This window comes from Triturus cristatus, chromosome 3_2 (genome assembly GCF_964204655.1).
Source record: "Triturus cristatus chromosome 3_2, aTriCri1.1, whole genome shotgun sequence".
NCBI lineage: Eukaryota > Metazoa > Chordata > Amphibia > Caudata > Salamandridae > Triturus > Triturus cristatus.
Genome location: NC_140584.1, coordinates 777,816,157 through 777,838,194, shown reverse-complemented (window position 1 = coordinate 777,838,194; position 22,038 = coordinate 777,816,157). Strand labels below are relative to the sequence as shown.

The following is a 22,038-nucleotide window of genomic DNA, read 5'->3' as shown; positions in this document are numbered from 1 at the left end:
AGGACATAATCATTTTGCTGAGAAAATGGGGAGACGTGGATAAATGGAGAAGCAGGTGGTATAGAAAACGCGATGATGCCTTAGATAAGACATTTTCAGCCTTTCCTGTAAGAGAAAAAGAGAAGGTAGTGAGAGAGTGCCCTATGAGAGAGATTCCAGGGGGAGGATATGTACATGTTCCATGGACAAGACAGGATATTTTGTCATTTACGAATGACTTCCCTCGACTACGCGAAAAGCCCGTTGAGTGGTACAGACAGGTAGACAGATTTGTAAAATTGTCTAAAGTACTATGGATTGATTTGAATAGTCTGTTTGACATAATAGTACCAGCAGATCTATGGTCAGAGTGCAAATTAATGATAAATTGGCCAACCAAGGAATATCCAAGGGATCCTAAAACAGGACCACCAGACCCTGAGGTAATGAAGAAGTATGAGCAGGTTATGGTATTTTTGAAAAATATAGTGCTCCCTAAAGAAACAGACTGGGTAAAAATTGATCGAACACACCAGGAAAGTAAAGAGTCAGTACATCCATACTAAGAGAGTCTAATAGAAGCTTTTAAGCAGTTTAGCAGAGACGAGAATCTGAGTGAAAAGGATTTGAGCCATTTTGTATACAGATTTGTATATGGTCTACGTCCAGAAATTGGTGATATGAATAAACAGCATACGGTAGATGGGCAAAACAAGAAAATAGATGAAGTATTGAGACATGCTAAATACTTCAGTGATGAAATTGAAGCAAAACAGCGAAAGTTAAAGGAAAAGGCAATGTGGGCACAGGTAAAGGTAGCGGAGAGACAGGAAGCACAATTGGTGTAGCAAGCAGGGACCAAGCCAAAATTTTATAATGGGAAGTACAAAGGGAACATTGAAGAAGCTAAGAAGAAATTTCCGTGTCATAATTGCGGCAGGATAGGGCATTGGAAATCCGAGTGTAAATTTCCCCCGAGTACTAACAATGAAAATCCATCATTGAACCCACAGGTGCAGCATGAGGTGAGTGGTCAACTGCAGCAACAGCAGCAAGTTGTTCCCCCACAGAATCAGGTGCCAAAGCCGCCTTTTCCACAGAGCAGAAACACACAGAAGTATAGTAGTGAATTGGGATTCTACAATGAAGAACAGGTAAACAAACTGCAGCGCGCTAGTGCTGTTTCGCAGTATTGGCTGCAACGCGATGAGAGTGACGCAGAAGACAGCTATTGACAGTGCCGAAGGGAGGAAGAAGAGTGCGTACTTGGCGCAACTCTAGAAGTAGACCAGACAGGACCTTTTGTAGATGGGAGGGTTAATTATGAAAATATTACTTTCCTAGTGGATACTGGTGCCACTCGATCAACTGTTAGATCAGCTGATGTTAAGAATCTTCCTCTCTCGGATGAAACGATCCAAGTAGTTGGTGTGTCCAACAGGCAAATTAAGACCTATCTTACAGAACCAGTGAAAGTCAGCAAAGGGAAATTTTCAGAAATTCACCGCTTTGTGGTGTGTGACACCAGTCCTGTGAATTTATTAGGTAGGGACCTGTTGTGCAAAATGAATTGCACTATATTTTGTACTCCGGATGGAATAGCTTTTGAAACACCAGATGATGATGTATTGTACAAGATTACCCTAGCTAACAGAGAAAGTGAAGTTACTGAAACATATGCTGTATTCAATCCTGATGAATTACCAAAGGAACTGAGAAACTCTGTAAAGGCAGAGGTTTGGGATTTCACTGGAGAAGATGTATGATTAATGAGAAATGTAGATCCAGTCAAAATAACTGTAAAAGAAGGAGTAACGTATCCAAATGTTCCACAGTACAGATTGACACCTGAAATAATTGAAAGTTTAACTCCTATAATAGAGAAAATGATCAGACAAGGAATCTTGAGAGAAATAATGAGTAGTCCATGTAATTCACCGATAATGGGACTGAAAAAGCCTAATGGGAAATTCAGGATAGTGCAAGATTTGAGAAAGGTGAATAAAATTGTGGTAACATGTTGTCCCATTGTACCAAATCCATCAGTGATTTTATATCAGATTCCCCATGATGCAGAATGGTACACAGTAATTGATCTGTGTCATGCTTTCTTTTCCATCCCATTGCACCATGACAGTCAGCAAATTTTTGCATTTTGTTTTGGTGAGCATATTTTGGCATGGTGCCGAAAACCCACAGGGGTATACAGAGAGCCCCTCAATATTCAATCAGTTGTTAAAGAGATCTTTGGAGAGTCTAGAAATGCCAGAAAATTCTGTACTGGTACAATATATTGACGACCTTTTGGTGGCGTCAAAAACACGTGAAGCCTGTGAGGTAGATACAATAGCCTTACTGAATCATTTGGCAGATGGAGGACTTAAAGTGTCACCCGCAAAACTACAGTTTTGCAAGAAGGAAGTGCAGTATCTGGGACACAACATTGAGAAAGGACTAAGGAAAATAACAATAGACAGAATCAGAATAATAAAAGGAATGAGAGCTCCCATGACTCAAAGAGAAGTAAGTATGTTTTTGGGAATGGTAGGGTACTGCCGTCAGTGGATAGGGAACTTTTCCTTGATCGCAAAGCCTTTGGTGCGATTAACGAGAAGTGATGTAAAAGATCCCCTTCAATTAAGCAGAGAAGAATTGGCAGCATTTAGACAATTGAGAGATGGTTTGTGTGAAGCACCTGCATTAGGCATGCCCGACTATGAGAAAGAATTTGAGTTGTACTGCAGTGAGAGAAATGGATGAGCACTTTCTGTGTTGACCCAGAAACATGGGAAAATGAGAAGACCAATTGCATATTTTTCATCAATGCTAGATCCAGTAGCTGTTGGTTTACCTGGATGTCTGAAAGCGGTGGCTGCAACATGTCGAAGTTTGGAGCAGAGTGAAGGAATTTTGATGGGATATCCATTGAAAGTGTTTGTACCTCATGATGTAGCGATTCTGTTGACAAGGAGTCGTACTCAGTATATGACACACAGTCGGCTGACAAAGTATGAGAAGGTCATATTAGGTGCAACTAATGTGAGTCTTGCAAGATGTGTGAATGTGAATCCAGCAACATTGCTGCCTGATAATGAGATTGTGGAGGTAAGAGATGAAGTTGATCATGATTGTCTGGATGTACTTGATTTTTGTACCAAACCACGACCAGACATAAAAGATGTACCTTTGCCAGAAAGTGATTTTGTGATGTTCGTTGATGGGTCATGTTTGAGAACAGATGAAGGAGTGCTGAGTGCAGCGTATGCAGTATGCACAGTTGCAGCAGTAATTGAAGCCTCATATTTGAAAGGAGTAAAATCAGCCCAGGTAGCTGAACTTGTGGCTTTGACTAGAGCATGCAAAATTGGGAAGAGTGTGAGAGTGACTGTGATAACTGACAGCCAGTATGGCTTTGGAGTCGTCCACGACTTTAGCCAACTATGGCTACAAAGAGGTTTCCTGACCTCGAGTGGAACTCCCATTAAGAATGCAGAAGTGGTTGGAAAGTTGCTTGAGGCGATACAGCTGCCTAAACAATTGGCTGTTGTAAAATGTGCTGCTCATAGTCAAGGTGGTGATTATATTACCACCGGGAACAGGTGTGCTAATGACATGGCACAGTATTGTGCACGGAATCAGAATTCAGTCAATCGGGCTAAGGAAAGAGAAATGTCTTCATGCTCATTGATGTTCACTAACATTGTGGGAACTTGGGAAGAAGTAAAACAATTGCATGATGAGGCAGGAGATGAGGAAATGAGACAGTGGGTAAAAGCAGGATGTGCCCCAAGGGAAAAGGATCATGTGTGGGTCTATCGAGATGGAAGACCAGTTATGCCTGATAGCACGATGTCTACCATGGCACGGATGTATCATGGCCAGGGACATATTGGACTAGATGCTATGATCAGGTCATTTAAGCAGACCTGGTACAATGCAAAATTCAGACTTGTGGCAGAAAGTCTTTGTCAGAGATGCTTAATATGTCAGCAGTACAATCCTGGAAGGAAGACAGTAGTGAGTCTGGGAACAATAGGTCGAGAAGGAGGGCCTTTCACCAGAATGCAAGTAGATTTCATTGAGATGCCTCCCTGTAACAGATTGAGGTATGTTTTAGTAGTTGTCTGCCTATTCTCCAGGTGGGTGGAAGCTTTCCCAACAAGAAGAAATGATGGGTTGACAGTAGCCAAGCTACTGTTGAGAGAATTCATCCCCAGGTTCGGGTTCCCAGTGGCGATTGAGTCAGACCGAGGAGGGCATTTCCATAATGAGATTGTAGGATTAATTTGTGAAGCATTGAATGTACAACAAAAACTACATGGTGCCTACCGACCAGAGGCTTCTGGTGTGGTTGAACAGATGAATGGTACTATCAAAAAAAGAATAGCGAAAATGTGTTTGGCCACAGGTATGAAATGGCCTGATGTCTTGCCTCTTGTACTCATGACAATCAGAGCCATTCCAGACAGAACTACAGGATTGATTCCTCATGAAATAATCATGGGACGTGCAATGAGACATGTGTTTATACCAGTCAACAAGCTGATGACAATTTCTGATGACATGGTGTTGGAATACTGTAAAGGCCTGGCTAACGCAGTTCATTCTGTGTTTCATCAGGTTGGACCAGATGCCACCACACTTGAAAAGAAGCATGCCCATGATCTGAGCCCAGGTAATTGGGTAAGGATAAAAGTTCACAGAAGAAGAAATTGTCTGGTTCCAAGGTGGGGAAAACCATGACAAGTCATTTTGACCACGACCACAGCTGTGAAGTGTGCTGGACTGAAAAACTGGCTTCCAAGAAGGGACACAGGAAGAAAAGAGGAAAGAGTACTGAAGACGCAACAAAAGATATTCGTGAAAAGGAAGTACCAGATGAGAGACTGAGAGAAATTCCACCTGAAGTAACAAATCTAAGTGAACAAGGGACAGGTACAGAGAGAGAGGGACAGATTTCTGCGGAAGACCCCCGAGGAGGTGTAGGGAACTGCAACATCGAGTTAGGTGAAGGGGCAAGTAGCCAGCAGGAAGATTGCGTGCCGGAGACCCGAGGAGGGACAGAAGTAGGGAAACAAAACAAGTGGTGGAAGAAGAAGTTGCTGAAAAGACAAAGCAATTTGAGACAGAGTCTGAAGAGAGTGAAAATGAAATACCTGAAGGTCGAGTTCTAAGAAAGAGAGCTTGGAGGAATGAAAAGAATGACAAAGGTAGTAAAGTAAAAAGAGTTGCAAGAGATGATGTTTGGCCCAATAAAATAAGGTAATTGAGATATCGTTTGACAAGTGTGAATTCACCAAGAGCTGAACAGGTGAATGAAGTGACAAGTCAAGAAAAATCAAAAGAAAACGAATTAACTGAAGACAAAGAGAGTAGAAGAACAAGGAAACCTAACCAGAAGTATAAGTCACCAGAATGGACGTACGTGGCTCTGCCTGGACAGGGAGAAGAGGCAGATAGTCAAGGAAATCCAGAGGAGACTGTACTGAAAGTGGTTGAGGATGAAATTGAATCGGAAATCCTGAGAGTTCTCTTGTCCGACATTGGAGAAGAAGAAACGCAAGTTCAGGAAAATCCATATTTGGAAGACGAGAGGAGAGTGAAGAACGATGAGATGCCAAACTGAATGAGTTAAGAAAACTATTGATGAAGAAAACAAGATATTGAATTAAAAATAGTGACTGGTAGAACCAAATAGGTGTTAGAACCTTAGGTTAGAAAAACTAGTTGTGAAGTGAAAGAGGCTAAGTCAAAAGACACGGTCCATTTTAACAAGATGGCTAACGTAGAAAGTAGTAAAGGTAGATGTACATTCATGAAAAGATGGTGTAAAATGTGTTGTTGTTGTACAGGATTATTAATGCTTTTATGGAGTATCCTTGCTCTTGTCATTTCCTTTAAGGCTACTATAGATACATTAGAAGGACATAGTGAGAATAAAACTAATATAGGGAAAATTCCAAAAGTAGTTCCAACTGGAATAGATAAAAATTATTTGCATAAAGACAGGTCAATAACAGATTTTTATAATAATGTGTTTTCAAAATTATTGTTTGAATATGTAAAGACAATGGACGTACGGGACTGCTACGTATGTATGCAGTTACCTGCATCTGTTTCTGAGGGAGTGATATATCATCACCTTCCGGCAACGTATGGTATAACCTGTAGTGTGAGAGCTAGTTTATTTTATGAGACAGGGAAATTAGAATATTATTTTTTAGATGTAGATAACATTTTTGCGCAAGTGCCTTCCTATAACAAATTGAACAAAGTAAAACCTGCTAAGGTATTAGGTGAATTCTTTTTAGAAACTAAGGAAATAACATTAGAGTATATTTTAGAAACAATTTAACATGCAGTTTGAAGAAGGAGGAAAAGACATTCCTAGACATGGTTGAGGAAAGGAGATTGAAAATGCAAAAAAAGCAGCAGAAGGGAAAGTGGAGAAAACAATCTGGGATATAGAGAAAGAAAAACATTTGAAAGGAGAAGCTAGTCCAACTATAGCTTTAGATTGGCCTCAGAAAGGGAAATTTTGCATTTGAAGGAATCAAACTGCGTATGATAATTATTTTCTAGGCAATAGTGAGTACCATGATACATATCGAACCATGGGTGGATAGGGATTCAAAGGTGGAAGAGATCCAGTCTTTCCTGGATTATATTTTATTTGTGGGAACAGGGCATATTATCGTTTGCCAGACCACTGGTATGGCACATGTTACGTAGGCCTGGTCTTTCCAAAAATCTTTCATATGGATAGAGGAGAAGATGGTGTACATAGCTTAAGTAATCATTTAGCTAGAACCAAGAGAGAATCTTGGGCAGAAATTGTAGGTGATATTTTTCAAGCATTGATACCAGCAGTGGGAATAACTCTGAATGCGAACAAAATTAGAAAATTGTCAACTGTATTGGATCGCTTGTCAACAAGCACCGCTGGAGGATTTTTATTGGTTAATACTGAAATGGTTGCCATGCGTGCTATGGTAATGCAAAATCGACTTGCCCTTGATATTTTATTGGCAAAAGAGGGTGGAGTCTGTGGAATGCTGAAAGTTCAACATTGTTGTACCTACATTCCTGACGAAACCAAAGATCTGAAAACTTATATTAAGAATATCACTGAATTGCATGATGAACTTGCCCCACTGGAGGTTGAAAGTGTTTGGGATAGAATTGGAAAGAAAATAGCTGCTATTAAGAATTTCTTAGTAAAAATACGTAGTACACTTATAGGTAAAATATTGTTTCCATTAACATGTGTAATCTGTATAGTTTTAATGATAAGATTAGGTTGTATGTGCTGTAAAAATAAGAAAGATAAGAAAAGAATAAAAAGAGAAAAATTAAAAAGAAAAGACAAAGATCAAAATAGAGATTTGGAAGAGATAACATTAGAAGATTGGAAGGAGAGTATGTATAAAACAGTAAAAAGAGAAGAAATGGGTGAAACTGAATTATGATTAAGAGCAAGAAAACATTTTAAAGATTCCGTAAAGACAGAACAAAATCATTGGGTGGTGTGGTGATAAAATCACCAAAGGGGGGATTGCTGGAGCGGGTTATGCAAAATGTTGTATACCCACCCCATTTTGCATGTCATTTTAATAATTAGATTAATTAATTAATTATAATCGTACTAAGGGTTTGGAGTGATGTGAAGATAACTAACCAACCTTATTAATGATCGAAATACCCGTGGGATTTGCATCTGCATGGCCTAATTAATTACGTGAACTAAATTTCGTACGCATACTAATGATAGATAATTAGAACATTGCATGATACATGTCGCTTTGGTGATGTAATTGTGATTTGTGCTTTATTTAGTAAGCATAAACCGCATTGAGTGTTGCTTTTGGCTAGATAAATACACACACATATGGGTATTATCGAGGGAATAACGTTTAATTAGCCATTTCTATGTATTAATTACGTTTTTGTGTTTCTTTGCTTAAGTTGACCATTTCGAGTGGCCACAAAATGGCTGACTCCTGTATCCGATGAAACCGGCTCCATTGCTCAAGGTTCAGGGTGAAGTGAGCATGCGTCACCGCTAGCAACTGTGGCCTGGACCTGACCCCAGATGAACATGTACCTTCCAAGGACAGCCTGGGAAGTCAGCCAAATATATTTGAACAAAGACTGTTGTGTGAACCGGAACTGGCAAGGGTCATAACCAAAAAAACACTTTTGTGAGAACCCAAAAGGATGATCCCTGATTGTCCAATCTGCGAACTCGGATGCCCAAAATTTGTTACTTGTTATCATCAATTTTACTATAAATTATGATAGAATAGAGAGGTAATTAGATTCGTCGGATCACGCTTTTCGATTTCTTGATGATATGCTGACGGAGAGGACGGTGACACTGCAGGACAGCTGTTAGCCTGAATCTTTGACGGACTGAATTAATGCCCAAATTCCTGATGAACTTAACCTGCTAAAATTGATGGGCATAGATTTGCGAGACTGCCAGATTTGACATAGAGGACGACTTTAGCCAGAATAGGTAAATATGAATGGCAACTTGATCAAATGAATGATTTAATCTGCAATATTAATATTATTTTGGATTTGAACATTTACAGAAATGAGTTGGGTTGTTTATTCATTGAAATGTGTTAATGAAAAGGTTAATTAGAGTATTAGTATTTCACTTAAACCGCAACTAGCAGATCCGTCCCAGTTATGAGGGTAATACCAAATGTGGAATCTAGGGCCTAATGAGTATGAGAAGGGTTTATAGGTCTGTCGCTCATTAGGGTAAAGTGGTATCTTCCTCCCTCATTATTCAGCGCTCAGGAGGATACTCGCCTCTTGCACGGATTAATGGTAAGTGTGTGTTGGTGTTATGGGCCCCACCAGCGAATGTATGGATAGTGTGCATGTGTGAGATCATTTAGTCCGTGACAGTAGGGAGGGATTTTGCACTCCGCGCTGCATCATGGTCTCACATGTTGGTGTTTCGGCTGACCAATGATTAGCCTAGCCGCTTGATTCTGGACCAGTTGCAGCCGATGCAATTGGTATGCTGGTATAACAGCGTACAGAGAATTTGCATAGTCAATACGCGAAATTACCAGGGCAAGGACGACTTGAGTCAGGGCCTCTGTGGACTACTGATTTTTCAAATTTGCCGCAGATGAAAGAAACAACCGGAGACCACGGAACCGATCTGAGCCTTCATTGTTAGATCATTGCTGATCACAATTCCCAGACTTTTAACAGAACTAGCAGGGAGTGGGGGGCTCCCCAGTAACGAAGGCCAGAAATTGGAGTCCCAAGCGTTGGCTGACCCACCAGTGAGGATCAGCTCGGTTTTGTCAGGGTTTAATTTGAGCTGATGTATAATAATCCAGTCACTAATGAAATTCATTGTGGATTGGAAACTCACAACAGATGATGCAGATGAATCAATGTTGAACACCAACTGAAGATCGTCGGCATAATTAAAAACTATAACCTCTCTTTTACACAGAGCCAGGATCAGAGGTAAAATGTACAAGTTAAAAAGAAGGGGTGAGAGGGAAGGGCCCTGTGGGACCCCGCAGGTCAGTTTTCTTTGTTCTGCCCAAAAATTCGCGAGGCGAACTGATTGGGAGCAGTTGTCGAGAAAGGAAGTGGTCCACTTCAACGACAGACCCTGGATCCCGGCGCAGCCTACATGGTCGATTAAGAGATGGTGGTCGACCGTATCAAAAGCGGCGTCAAATCCAGGAGAACCAGGGCCTGAGTAGTGCCCTGATCAGCCTCCCCCTCTCAGTTCATCCAGGACTGCCAAGACGACAGACTCAGTTGAATGTTCAGGTCTGAACCCTGCGTGATGAGAGTCCAGATAGTGACATTGCTCTACAAAAGAGCTGAGACAATTGGCAACGTGGGCTTCCAAAATCTTGCTCAGGTAAGGCAACAAAGAAATGGGGCGGTAATTACCAGGAACCAAAGGATCTAAACTAGGTTTAGTAAGGATGGGGACGACTTCTGCTCTTTTAAATGAGTCTGGAACAATCCCTTGAGCAAGGGAGTTGTTAAGAAGTAGTAAGGGAGGGTCCGGGCAGCGTAGAAAAACATCCTGAAGGATGTGCGGAAGGGAACTATCCATGGGGGAGCCGGAGCAGACCTTTTTAAGTAGGGCAAAAAAAATGTCTTGAGTAATAAGAGGGATTTGATCTAGATGTGCAGGGTTTGTATAAGAGCATGAAAGGATCAGGGGTGAGGAAAATTTGGGAATACTGGCCTTAATGGTGGCAATTTTCTCAATAAAGAAAGAATTGAGAGAATTACATAGAGTTTGTGATGGAACAGGTTTTGCCATGACTCGATCCAATGAAGCAAGTTCATCCACAATAGAGAAAATGTCCTTAGCTTTATTGGCTGAATTTAATATTTTAAAAGAGAAGTAATCTGCTTTGGTCTTAAGGATAGCAATTTTATAGTCTCGCCATGGATACACAAAAGCGGCCTTTTTGGCGGGACAGTAGTCGTGCAGCCACTTTCGTTCAGCTTGTCTCAGTGCAAGTTTCTTTCATATTAGATCTGTGGAGAACCAACGTTGTGCATCGTGGGGCCTCCTAGTTTTAATTTTTCTCAAGGGGACTATGCTATCTCTAGTTGAGTCCAGCCAAGTGTTAATGTGTTCCGCTTGAGTGTGAGGGGACTCATCTAGGGCAGTGGGGGCTGAGGCAGTTAACAAAGAACAAAATTCTTTGATGTCCACCCAACCCCAATTTCTGGCCATAAAAGTTCCTGGCAAAGAAATGTTAGTAGGGCGGACATAAGGAATAACAAAGGTAATAAAGTGATGGTCCGACCATATACAAGGGGAGACCTGTAGATGAGGAATTTCTAGGTTAGCGGTTCAGACCTGGTCTAAAATGTGCCCCTTGATATGGGTGGCTACCTTTACATGCTGAGTGCAATTCAAGCCCACTAAGAGTTCAGTGAATTCGATAGAGCAGGCACTTTCTCGTGCGTCATAGGGCCATTAGTTAAAATCGCAAATAATCAAAATTCGGTAATGGTGAACCACCAATTCGGCGATCATATCACCGAACAACTGAGGGAATGTAGGAGAGTTATGTGGGTGTCTATAACATAGCACACATATGAAAGATGAGTGGTGAATTTCAAATTTTAAAAGAAGACTGTCGACTGAGGGAATACCTACAGATACTAATGATGTAAATTTGTGCTTCTGTTGAATTATTGCTGCGACCCCTCCTCCAATTTTACCCGCAGGTCTATTAGCCTGGAGGTTATAGCAATTGTCTGGAATTGCTGCAAGAATGTCAGGAGCAGAGTAGGAGGATGTCAGGTTTGTCAGCATCTAGAAGGTGAAAGATCTCGAGCTGGTGTTTTACATAGTAAAAACCAGACTGTATTATCACATTCATTTTTAGGTCTCGCCTGACCCAGCGCATGCGCTGGTCTGGCGAGACTTATTGAGAGGGCTCCAAAAAGTGCTACCAGGCCAGCCTAGAGCTACAGTGCATGTGCGCGGGTGCGCGCGCCGCGCTTGACCGCGATTACTTTCACAGTTGCTTTGATGTTTGATCGCGATCACTTTCACTTTCGCGGTCGCACGGCCGCTTGCATTAGCCAATAGGTCTCGCTTTTGGGACCTTATAAGTATTTAGTTATGCAACTGTTGCATGGTTAAACACTTATAAGGTCCCAAAGTCGAGACCTATTGGCTATGCCAATGCTTGTTAATCTATTTCATGGATCCTAGGCAAGAAACAAGTGCCTCCCTGACATCAGAGTGTATGCTCGCTCTCCATCAAACTGTAGTTTATGGGGAGCATGGGGATAGCCTATGATGAAGCATGACACCTGTAGGTGTGTGAGGACATCCCATCAAATTTCTTGTGTGTTTAGGAATAGGCTGGCAATCATGCAATAACAAAATGCTGTAGAATGGTAAAATAATATAAATTCACTCGGGTGGCTTTTTTGTGTGAGATAGTCGTTGAATAGTAAACATAGACTCATTAATTTAAAATTCTTTCAAATACTTTTTTACACATCATACAGTTTTCATAAACACTGGTGATCTGAAGCAGCAAAATGCCAGAGGTGTCACACTGATGCTCATTTTTTACACCTGACATAGTAATTGCCTACTGGGTGGAGACATTTAGGAGAATAGGGAAGACCAGTTAAATCCCTCCCCCGTGATGGCAATGTTGGGTGCGATATATAAAAGCCCAACTATGACAAGGAGGTATACTGCCCTAGAGTTAATTATGGCTAAAATGGATGTGTCTACTTTTTATAGTGAGTAGTGCAACTACTTTAATCATCAGCTGCTAATCATTGCGAAGGACTGTATGCAGTGATAAAGTGCAGAGACTCAAGAGAAGTAATGGAATAAATGGCAAACTGTTGACAGCACACCTGCAAATTCAATAGAGTTGAAGCAAGAATTGGGTAATGATTGTAAAGTGTAAAGTGCAAAGTTGATCCTCTTAAATATATGTATAAAAGAAGAGCTACAGCACATTGGGGCAGAGGCCACCCCCACCGCAAAGAACTGGATCACAGATCTGATTTACTGCAATGATACGGTGGATGTATACACAGCTATCCTAACCAGTGGGACTCGCCTTAAGGGCAATAGTCTCCCTAGCCTAACTTGCTGTGTAAAATGCAAACCTGTAGTTAGATTTCTATCTCACTGTCTATTTTTTGGCATTTGAAGTAACAGAAGAGGCAGATTGTGTCCAAAGTGTAAATGTTAAAAAAACGAAAGCACTAAAGACAATTCAGTTAAACCCCTTTTATTTAGTAAAGCTTTTATTTTATGTTGTTACCTGGTAGTCACTAGAGAGTGCTTAATACACAGCACTAGACGTCTGAGCAAATTGGATGCAAGAAAAGCTCCCAATATGTATCTTCTTTATCTTAGTCAAATTCTAGTCTGAATAACTCAATGTTCAGCGGTTTACTGAACTGTATATGGTTAGGAGAAACACACAGTCTAAAATTCAGATCATGCTTAGGGCTGGGTTAGTGCACTTCAGGGAACCTGCCACAATGTTTTAGGTGTTTGAGCTCCAGTTGTTGACTTGAGTCTGGACAGGGATTAGATGATACTGCCACTGGTTACCATGGCAGTGATGACCTTTGCTATTTGAGAAGTAAGAAGGCAAATACAAGTGTGTGCCTAGAAATGTTAGGCCGTGTCAGAAAAATGAATGGCAATGACATTAATTTACAGTGAGATATGTAAATGAAAATACATTTAATAAGTAAGGACGTCAATTGTAAATGTAGGGTCTTAATGAGTGTTTTAAACTAAAGCAAAACCAGTAATGGACCACCCGTGTTTTCCAAGGTGATGAAAGCTGTACAGTGAATGTTGTCCTCACTTGAAGAGAAAGGTATGGAATATGTGTGGGCCAGTTATATGACTAAAAGTCAAAAAGTATAATTCACTTTTGGTACACTAATTTACAAACACTCCTCATGTACTCACATACATCCAACCATATATCACAGGCACAAAAATAGACCGGGTATCAAAACACTTATAAATACCATTTAATAAAAAGTACTTTATCTCCAATGTCTAGTAAAAAATAACTAAAAGCAAATGCATATTAATGAGGTAGGTCGCAATTTACAACCCATTAGGAATCGCTAAAATCACGGGGATGGTGGCCTGCTGGAGTCATAGCTTTTAAATAAAGCAATCATTTTTTTATTTTTTTTAAAGCAGCACATTTTCCTTGGGACCACTATCTGCTCTGAAAAAAATGTTTTCGCTACCATTCCCAAAGGGTAAGGGTTCCCCAAGGGACCCCTTCCAATTTCCAAATGGGATACCACCTACTTGAAGTAGGTGGTAAAATGCAAATGTTTTGTGTCCACATTTCGGTTGTAAAACATTCTTACATACTGCTGCGATTCAGTATTAGGAAGGGACACCCTAAACACACCGCTTTCTAACACCGGATCGGTATGTATTCACAATTCCAAATTGCGATTTGGTAACATGTTACTGTATAGCAAATTGGAATTCATTCATACCAAAATGCATTTTACCGGTCGCAATTGGCCCGATTCTGCAACCGGTAAAATGCATGCTACATATGGCCTTATATGAATACACCCAGCAAGGTAATTTCAGTTTACAATCAGTTTGGTGATAATAATAGCACAAAGCAAGGGAATTTTATTGTGACATAATTTATTGTGTACTTTTATAGACTGGCCTTCACATTCAAGGTAACTCAATAATGATCCCTTACTCTCCTGAAAGAACCAACTCTGGGGCTTGAGGCTCCCCAGTCGCTGTATCTCCTGTATTCGCCGGGTCTCAGGTAGTACTGACGTCCTCTATAGTTGGGTTCTTCATAGAAGACCCAATGTCCATCCTGCACATTACAGGAGTGGATGTCATGGTAATTGAATTGTTCATAAACTTGTGGACAGTCTTCAGAGAACTCCATCATCTGACCTCCAAAGTTCTCCCGTTCATAAACCCTTAGCCTGTAGGATCCACGGTGCTGGATAAAAAACAAGAAGAGAAAAATATTTAGGAATAACATTTTCTAAAACATTAATAAGTTACAGAATAGAACCTAGATTTACATTTCCAGTATGGTGGGTAAATTCCAATCACGATCAGGTTACTTTGCTTTTTAAAAACAAAACGTGTGTCTTAAATGAGAAAAATAAGCAAAATATAAATTATTCATGTGCTAAAAAACCTTTTGTGAAGACGTATATCACAAAATATCAGCTTTATGATGTTGTAGTAGACTAATATATAACTAAAAGCTTATAGTAAAAGTAATGGAAAGTATTCAGAAAATTTAAGACTGGTGGCTCACATTTTTCGTTGGCCTTTGTTCATATCTCTGGAATACCATTTTTCTCATACTATGGTTTTAAAAAATGAAGGATGAGATATGATATCAATAATAGATTTCCTGAATCTCATACAGAGTCCACATAGCCCTCTTGGTCAGAACACAGATCTTATGTAAGCAGAAAATACATGTGCATTCAGTATAAAAAAACGAATTCTTGAATTCTTTTTCAATAGTTCTGCCCCGCATCCAACCTTGCAGGGACCTTTTTGCAAGAAAATCTTGTTCTAGGGACAAGAAACCTACCTTACAAGTTGGCATTATATCACATTAGATCACTGCCACGCTTTTCTTGTGCAGCTACTTACAATTTGAAAGATGGAGTGCAGCAAACTGGCATCAATGGAGCTTTGTTGCAATGCCTTTTCCTTTCCCCAGTGACATTAGTTTAGACTTCCTCTCTTGTGAACTTGTAGACTAAGCACCCACTTTTGCCATGCAAGATTTACCTGCGGATCCGGGTATCTGACGTACCTTTAAAGTACTACTACATTACCCACTTACTTGAGAGTATCAAGCAGCATGACCGGATGGAGTCACTGTAACCCATCTAATCCCAAACCAAGTGAAGTTCTGGCTAAAGACAGCTGCACAGGTTCTAGTTCAAAACCATAAATACATTAAAACAGAAAAAAACACACGAAAGGGGGTGCCACAAGAATCCAACATTTGTATTGTAGAGTTTGTTCTATTTGTTTATTCTCTCTTCCTTTCATGAAGTACACATAGTTCAATGGTGTCAATATCCATGTACTCTTCTTCAATATCAAGATAACATTGGAGCCGTGGTATGAAGTCTCAAAACAATTCTCTCTATTATTATTCTATCATCAAGGAAAAGACCGGCCTTTGCCATGCAAGAATTACCTGTGGATCAGAGTGTCTGACGTAGGTTTAAAGTATAACTACATAAACTACTTACTTGAGGGGCCAATCGGCATGACCGGATGGAATCATTGTAACCCATCCACTGCTGGAAGTCAGGATACTCGCCCCTCCTCAGGTAGTACTGATGTCCTCTAAAATTGGGGTGTTCATAGAGTATCCAGTTGCCACTCTCCACCCGGATGGAGTTGCAGCGACTGAAGAAAGGACTGAGATCAGGACACTCAGAGCTGCACTCGTAGGAGCGGCCTTGGAAATTCCTGTCCTCGTAGAAGATGATCTATTGTGGACAAAAAGACAATTTAATAATACAGAATATGGAGGACATAGTGTGATAGGACTGAAGGTTTTGGTGATACATTTACAATGTTTTCATTCTGAGAATTTAGTAAACCAGTAGCAGCTCCCTTTCAAGTAATTTTCAATTGTCAATTCTCATTAGGAGTAGGTTTTTGTGAAGTGCTTTTTCATAGGGCACACAGTATGGTGCCACACATCCCTGGCACTAGTGGGCCACGTTCTTGCATCCAATATCTCCAACAGTACATTAATTGCAGGGAAAAGCAGACTCAATGACATTATTGCTTACAGTAATTTTAGCAAGAGTTCCATAGAGTTCCAGACAGAGCCTGCTTAAGAAAATGGCTGGAAAGGGGCATCCATCAAAAAATCAGAAGTTCACTCAGTCATCTTCCAGGATCTCACCTCATTTAGGGCCTTATTCCGATTTCGGCAATCTTCGGCTGGGACTGATGCAGTCCCAGGAAGATTGCCAAGCCCGTGGTGCACCGGCCCACCAGATTTCAAGTTGAATCCAGGGCGGGCAGGCGGTCAGTGCAGTGCCGGTCTTACAGCGGCTGTCTATTAGGCTCATAGAAGAGCCTAACAAGCAGACCACAGCCATGAGAGAGCCTACTGCATTACATGCACTGTACAGCATGCACCATGTTGTGCATGCCACACAGTGCATGCACGAAAGTGCAATTGTAGGGGGGCACAACAGGTCCCCCCACACTAAGCCCCAGGGGCAGATTTGTCTTGGGGCCTTTTGGGGGCCCCGTCCTTGCCTTTTCGCAAGGTTTTTCATGGCGTGATCACTGCCATGAAAAGGTGTGCGGAAGGGAAACTTGTTATATGGACAGAGGTGCAGGGATTGGCAATGCCTCCATTCCTCCCCACTTTGCACACCGCCTGCATCGCAGGATCCAGGGTCCTGGCAGTGCCAGCTGTGTTGTAGCAGGCTGCATCGACCGTACTCGGAATATGGCGGTCGGAGTAGGTCGGTCGGACCGCCACTATAAGTATGGCAGTCTCAGGACAGCCGTACTCGTAATAAGTCCGTTACACAGTGGTGGAAGATAAAAATCTCAAAATAGGGGCTGCTGATGGTAATATAAGAGATAATAGGTCCACCGTACTGGAATGTGAAGGCGGACAATCTTTCACATTGGTTTTTGTCTAAATAAAAGCTTCTGGCCATGTATGTGGGACCCAAGATACAATAGATTTTAACGTCCGATTACACAGAGATTGTGTTTCATGAATGGTAATCCTTTAGAGGCCTGGCAGAATAAGTGCCAGGGCCCAAAGTTTTGCACAGAAACCCTTGGGTGGCACATTCAGGGTGCTGAATACCAAGGGTGCATTGTCCTTATTCTACCTTAAGCCTGTTTATTCTATGAGATGACACTCCCGGCAACTTTAGCTGCTCACTCTTACAAGCTCTTTTTCATCCCTGTTTTCTCCCTCTGTCGTATTTTTTCAGTATTTCTCTTCCTCCTCCTTTCCCTCTTTTTGTTTTTCTTTCTTACTCTGGATCAAAGCCTGTAGAGGAAAAATAAGAGCGTTTCCCTAAATGAGTGATGGTGATCCCGACCTGAATCCACTGGCGCAAACGAAGCACTGAGGCCTAGTATTTTTTTCATTAACTTTTCATTAAAATAGTAATGTTCAGTCCGATTAAGTCCCAACTTTTACTCTTGTATATATCAATTACGCATGAACTTGTATCTTGTATCAGTGCGACTGGTCCCCTGGGAGTCCCGTGGGCCAAACAAGCTTCGCATGGACAAGTTATTTATCCGGAGCTTGTGTCACCATGATGCAGTGCCCCTGGGGCCTGATGTTGTTCTCTCTGGACTGTACTGCAGTGGTCCAGTATAAGGGTGCAGGGGCTGCGCCCCCACACCTTTAATGGCTTCCTAATATAAAAGCTTATTTAAATATACAAATTTAAAATGAAGGTCCGAAAAGTAGGAATTGTTTGGACTTTTTACAAGGTCTTCTGCGCCTGAGTGAGCATGTGCCTGATTGAGCGCTGCTAGGGCTTACCCACCACAGCCCTTGCCTTTTCTCACAGCCGTGAGACGTCACCTTCCCCTAGAGTCCCAATTAAAATCAACCTCGGCCCTTTCGCTTCCAAGTCAGGGCTTTATATGTCTACATGTCACTCAGGAATAGTTACCCCACCTTTAACTATCTCCCCACAGGTTGAGGTCTGTCCAGCAAGCTTCACTGACGACACCCACCCTCTGATGGGATGGGAAAAGGATGGACTTAGGAATCATGCGGATGACGTCACAGGCACACATATTAGTTAGTCTGTGGTTTCAGGTCACCTTGTATGTACTGTATTTAAAGTCATAAAAGGAGCCCATTCGTCATCAGAATGAGCTGTGGTAACGTGACCTTTTCCAGCAACATGACCAGATCAGCAGCTGCCTCAAAATTCACAGCACGAGTAACTTGGGAGAAGAAAGTAAAAATCTGTTCACCCTCCTGTCTGATTTCCTTTTCTAACTGCTGCTCTCGGATGTATGACATTACAACGCACACTTTTACAACGCATGCACTTACAACGCATTTTTTACAACGCAAAATCCATTACAACGCACTACACTTACAACGCATGACACTACAACGCATTTTTAAAAACTACCTTTACAACGCATACCATTACAACGCATAATATAAAATTGCATTTAAGGTAAGTATTAGATAGTATAGGGGTAAAAATTGCTATTCTACCTCCAGGGGGTGCAACAGTAGGGTAAGTGTTGGATAGTCTAGGGGTAAAAATTACTATTCTAACTCCAGGGGGTGCAACAGTAGGGTAAGTGTTGGATAGTATAGGGGTAAAAATTACTATTCTAACTCCAGGGGGTGCAACAGTAGGGTAAGTGTTGGATAGTATAGGGGTAAAAATTACTATTCTAACTCCAGGGGGTGCAACAGTAGGGTAAGTGTTGGATAGTATAGGGGTAAAAATTACTATTCTAACTCCAGGGGGTGCAACAGTAGGGTAAGTGTTGGATAGTATAGGGGTAAAAATTACTATTCTAACTCCAGGGTGTGCAACAGTAGGGTAAGTGTTGGATAGTATAGGGGTAAAAATTACTATTCTAACTCCAGGGGGTGCAACAGTAGGGTAAGTGTTGGATAGTATAGGGGTAAAAATTACTATTCTAACTCCAGGGGGTGCAACAGTAGGGTAAGTGTTGGATAGTATAGGGGTAAAAATTACTATTCTAAATCCAGGGGGTGCAACAGTAGGGTAAGTGTTGGATAGTATAGGGGTAAAAATTACTATTCTAACTCCAGGGGGTGCAACAGTAGGGTAAGTGTTGGATAGTATAGGGGTAAAAATTGCTATTCTAACTCCAGGGGGTGCAACAGTAGGGTAAGTGTTGGATAGTATAGGGGTAAAAATTACTATTCTAACTCCAGGGGATGCAACAGTAGGGTAAGTGTTGGATAGTATAGGGCTAAAAATTACTATTCTAACTCCAGGGGGTGCAACAGTAGGGTAAGTGTTGGATAGTATAGGGGTAAAAATTACTATTCTATCTCCAGGGGGTGCAACAGTAGGGAAAGTGTTGGATAGTGTAGTGTAATATTATGCGTTGTAATGGTAGGCGTTGTAATGGAATGCGTTGTAAAGGTAGTTTTTAAAAATGCGTTGTAGTGTCATGCGTTGTAAGTGTAGTGCGTTGTAATGGATTTTGCGTTGTAAAAAATGCGTTGTAAGTGTAGTGCGTTGTAAAAGTTACGTTGTAAAGGTTGTTCCCCGCTGCTCTCTCTCCTCTGCAGCACCAATGAGGTCATGGCTAAGCTCTTTACTGTCACGACTGCATATGCTTGTTCTGTCTCCCTTGCACATTATATATGCGTATTGTTGGGGCGGTGGGTGGGCCATCAAGATGGAATCTGCAGGGAGAATAAAACAAGCACTAGCAAAGCCACTACTGTAGCTGGTTACTCAGTGAGTGATGTTTGGCGTGTTTCTGTAAATGTGGGTATGTAAATGTGATGACTGGTTATATGAATTGGGCGAATGATAGTGGGAAGCTAGATGCAGATGAGTGAATGTGAGTAGGTAGGTGATTGATGAAGGTAGAAGAAAGTGAATGATTTGTTGAATGTGTATGGATTAGTAAATTATCTTGAACAATTAACTGAGTAGATGACTGTGGACATAATAGGTAGACAAAAGCTCATTAAAAAACCATGAATTGACTGAAATGCAACCTGCTGCCCTTCAACAATATATTTTAATAAATGAAAGTAAAACAGTGAGTGTGTGAGCCAATGTGAATTCGATGAATGAGTGGTAGGGTAGGTGTGAATGCATGATTGAGTGTGTGAATGAGTATGAGTGAGGTGGAGAGTGGCAGAATGGGTGACTGTGTGGATGGGAGTGTATGGTTCAGTGGGGGAATGAGAGTGTATGGGTGGAGGGCTGAATGAGAGTTGATAACAATTGTGCTAAGAATGAACTGGTAACATTGGTGAAGGTTTGAAGGAAATCTTGTCAGTCACAGGCGTCTTAGCTCTTACTGGGCCGGAAGGCAAATGGCACTAATACATCCACTAAGCTGTCTGACAAGGCTGATGATCTGTATTTGACCCCATGGTTAGAGCTCTAGCTCCCCACTCAGCCTTTCCTAAAAACAACACTATTGAGTTGGGATAAGAATGTATATGGGTCTTTACTCTCCCGTTTCATCAATTTTTGCAATCACCAGCCGCCACTAGGACTGTAGTCCCTTCCACCCTACACAGAATAAGTAAATATTGCAGCGTTCTGCCTTCTCATTGTCTCTATTTAAAAGAACCAGACCAACTGATGGAGATTCAATTTTTGGAAAATAAAATCTGAATATCACAAAATGAAAATGCCACCTGGAAACATCAACTAAGGGGACACATTTTGCAACTTTATGAATTTGCAGAGTTCTCACATTTGTAAAACCCTTTGGCCAAATTTCCATCAAAAATATTTTTGCTTGTGATTCTATTGCTTGTATCGGAGATTTCATCCTTGTGTGTTAAGTCTTAGGTGTTTTTTTGTGAACAACCTATTTTTGTAGTATTTTGTCATCCTCTGTGTTTTTAAAACACTTAAACAGCCACGTGAGGTTGGTCTGACTAAAAAAAAAAAGAGCTGCTATGGGAGGCTGAAATGAAAATGAAGATATAAAAACCGAGACCGATTGCATTTTAGAAACGTAGACATCTGAAGAGTAAAGTACCGCTCGGGTGAGTAAAGGTAGTGGCAGTTCACCACTTCCATATAATGTGCTGCTGCAATTTGGATCTTGATGTTGGTGTGTCATGACTAAAACCATGCTGTACTGTGAACTAAAATAGCGTAAGGCCAAAGAGGGACAGTACTCTAAGCTTACATATGTAAACTGTTGAACCGCACTTACAATCATTGCCTCTAATCCATGATTTGTTAAACTGGAAAACCCGAGATAAAGTTTTAAAAAGTTGCAACTATATTTTTCACATCTATTTAATGTTTGTGCTTTGTGAGAGAGTAAGCCCTGGACAATGTTTCCATACAGCTATAAATGTACATCCATGGCCATCCTTTACTTACCTTGCCCATGGTGGCTGCTGGATGGTTGTGAGACCTGGTGCTGTGGGTGGGCGCACAGCAGCCCTTATATACATCTTCACCTGCCACTATCTGCATGAGAACAATTCAGTGCAGCTTTTTCTGTCCAGTGAGACAAAACACGCATAGTACCACTTTCACTGCCATCACATTGGAGATAATGGCGTTGTTCGTTTTTGCTGAGCAGGTTTTTGCGTGGGGACACTAAAAAAGCACCATTGTTCTATCATTTGTTAAAAGCAGCCTATTGCGCTTCAGAAAACGTTCAACAAAGAAAATCTTTCTGGATATGTATCATACTTTTTCTGCTCTGGATTGACAGTACAGCTGCCACCAGACCATTTTGTGAACATCACTAGAGAGGGACATTTTGTTGGGACAGAAGCT

The 22,038-nt window shown here is 41.2% G+C and overlaps 1 protein-coding gene across 1 annotated transcript; it reads right to left on the bottom strand.

The window, feature by feature from the left end:
* Window positions 1-14,162: 14,162 nt before the first annotated feature.
* On the bottom strand, window positions 14,163-21,697 carry LOC146858091 (gamma-crystallin-1-like). The gene is made up of 3 exons (XM_085648851.1): window positions 21,634-21,697; window positions 15,787-16,029; window positions 14,163-14,498 (listed from the first exon to the last, which is right to left on the bottom strand). Exons 1-3 carry the CDS (start codon window positions 21,640-21,642, stop codon window positions 14,223-14,225), a joined length of 528 nt encoding a protein of 175 aa, XP_085504977.1. The 5' UTR covers window positions 21,643-21,697; the 3' UTR covers window positions 14,163-14,222.
* Window positions 21,698-22,038: the final 341 nt, after the last annotated feature.

Excerpts from the sequence above, each read along its gene's own strand:
- LOC146858091 (XM_085648851.1), bottom strand. Across the intron at positions 14,499-15,786 it reads CATGCCGATTGGCCCCTCAA|CACCGTGGATCCTACAGGCT; the intron begins GTAAGTAGTTTA and ends TTTTTTATCCAG.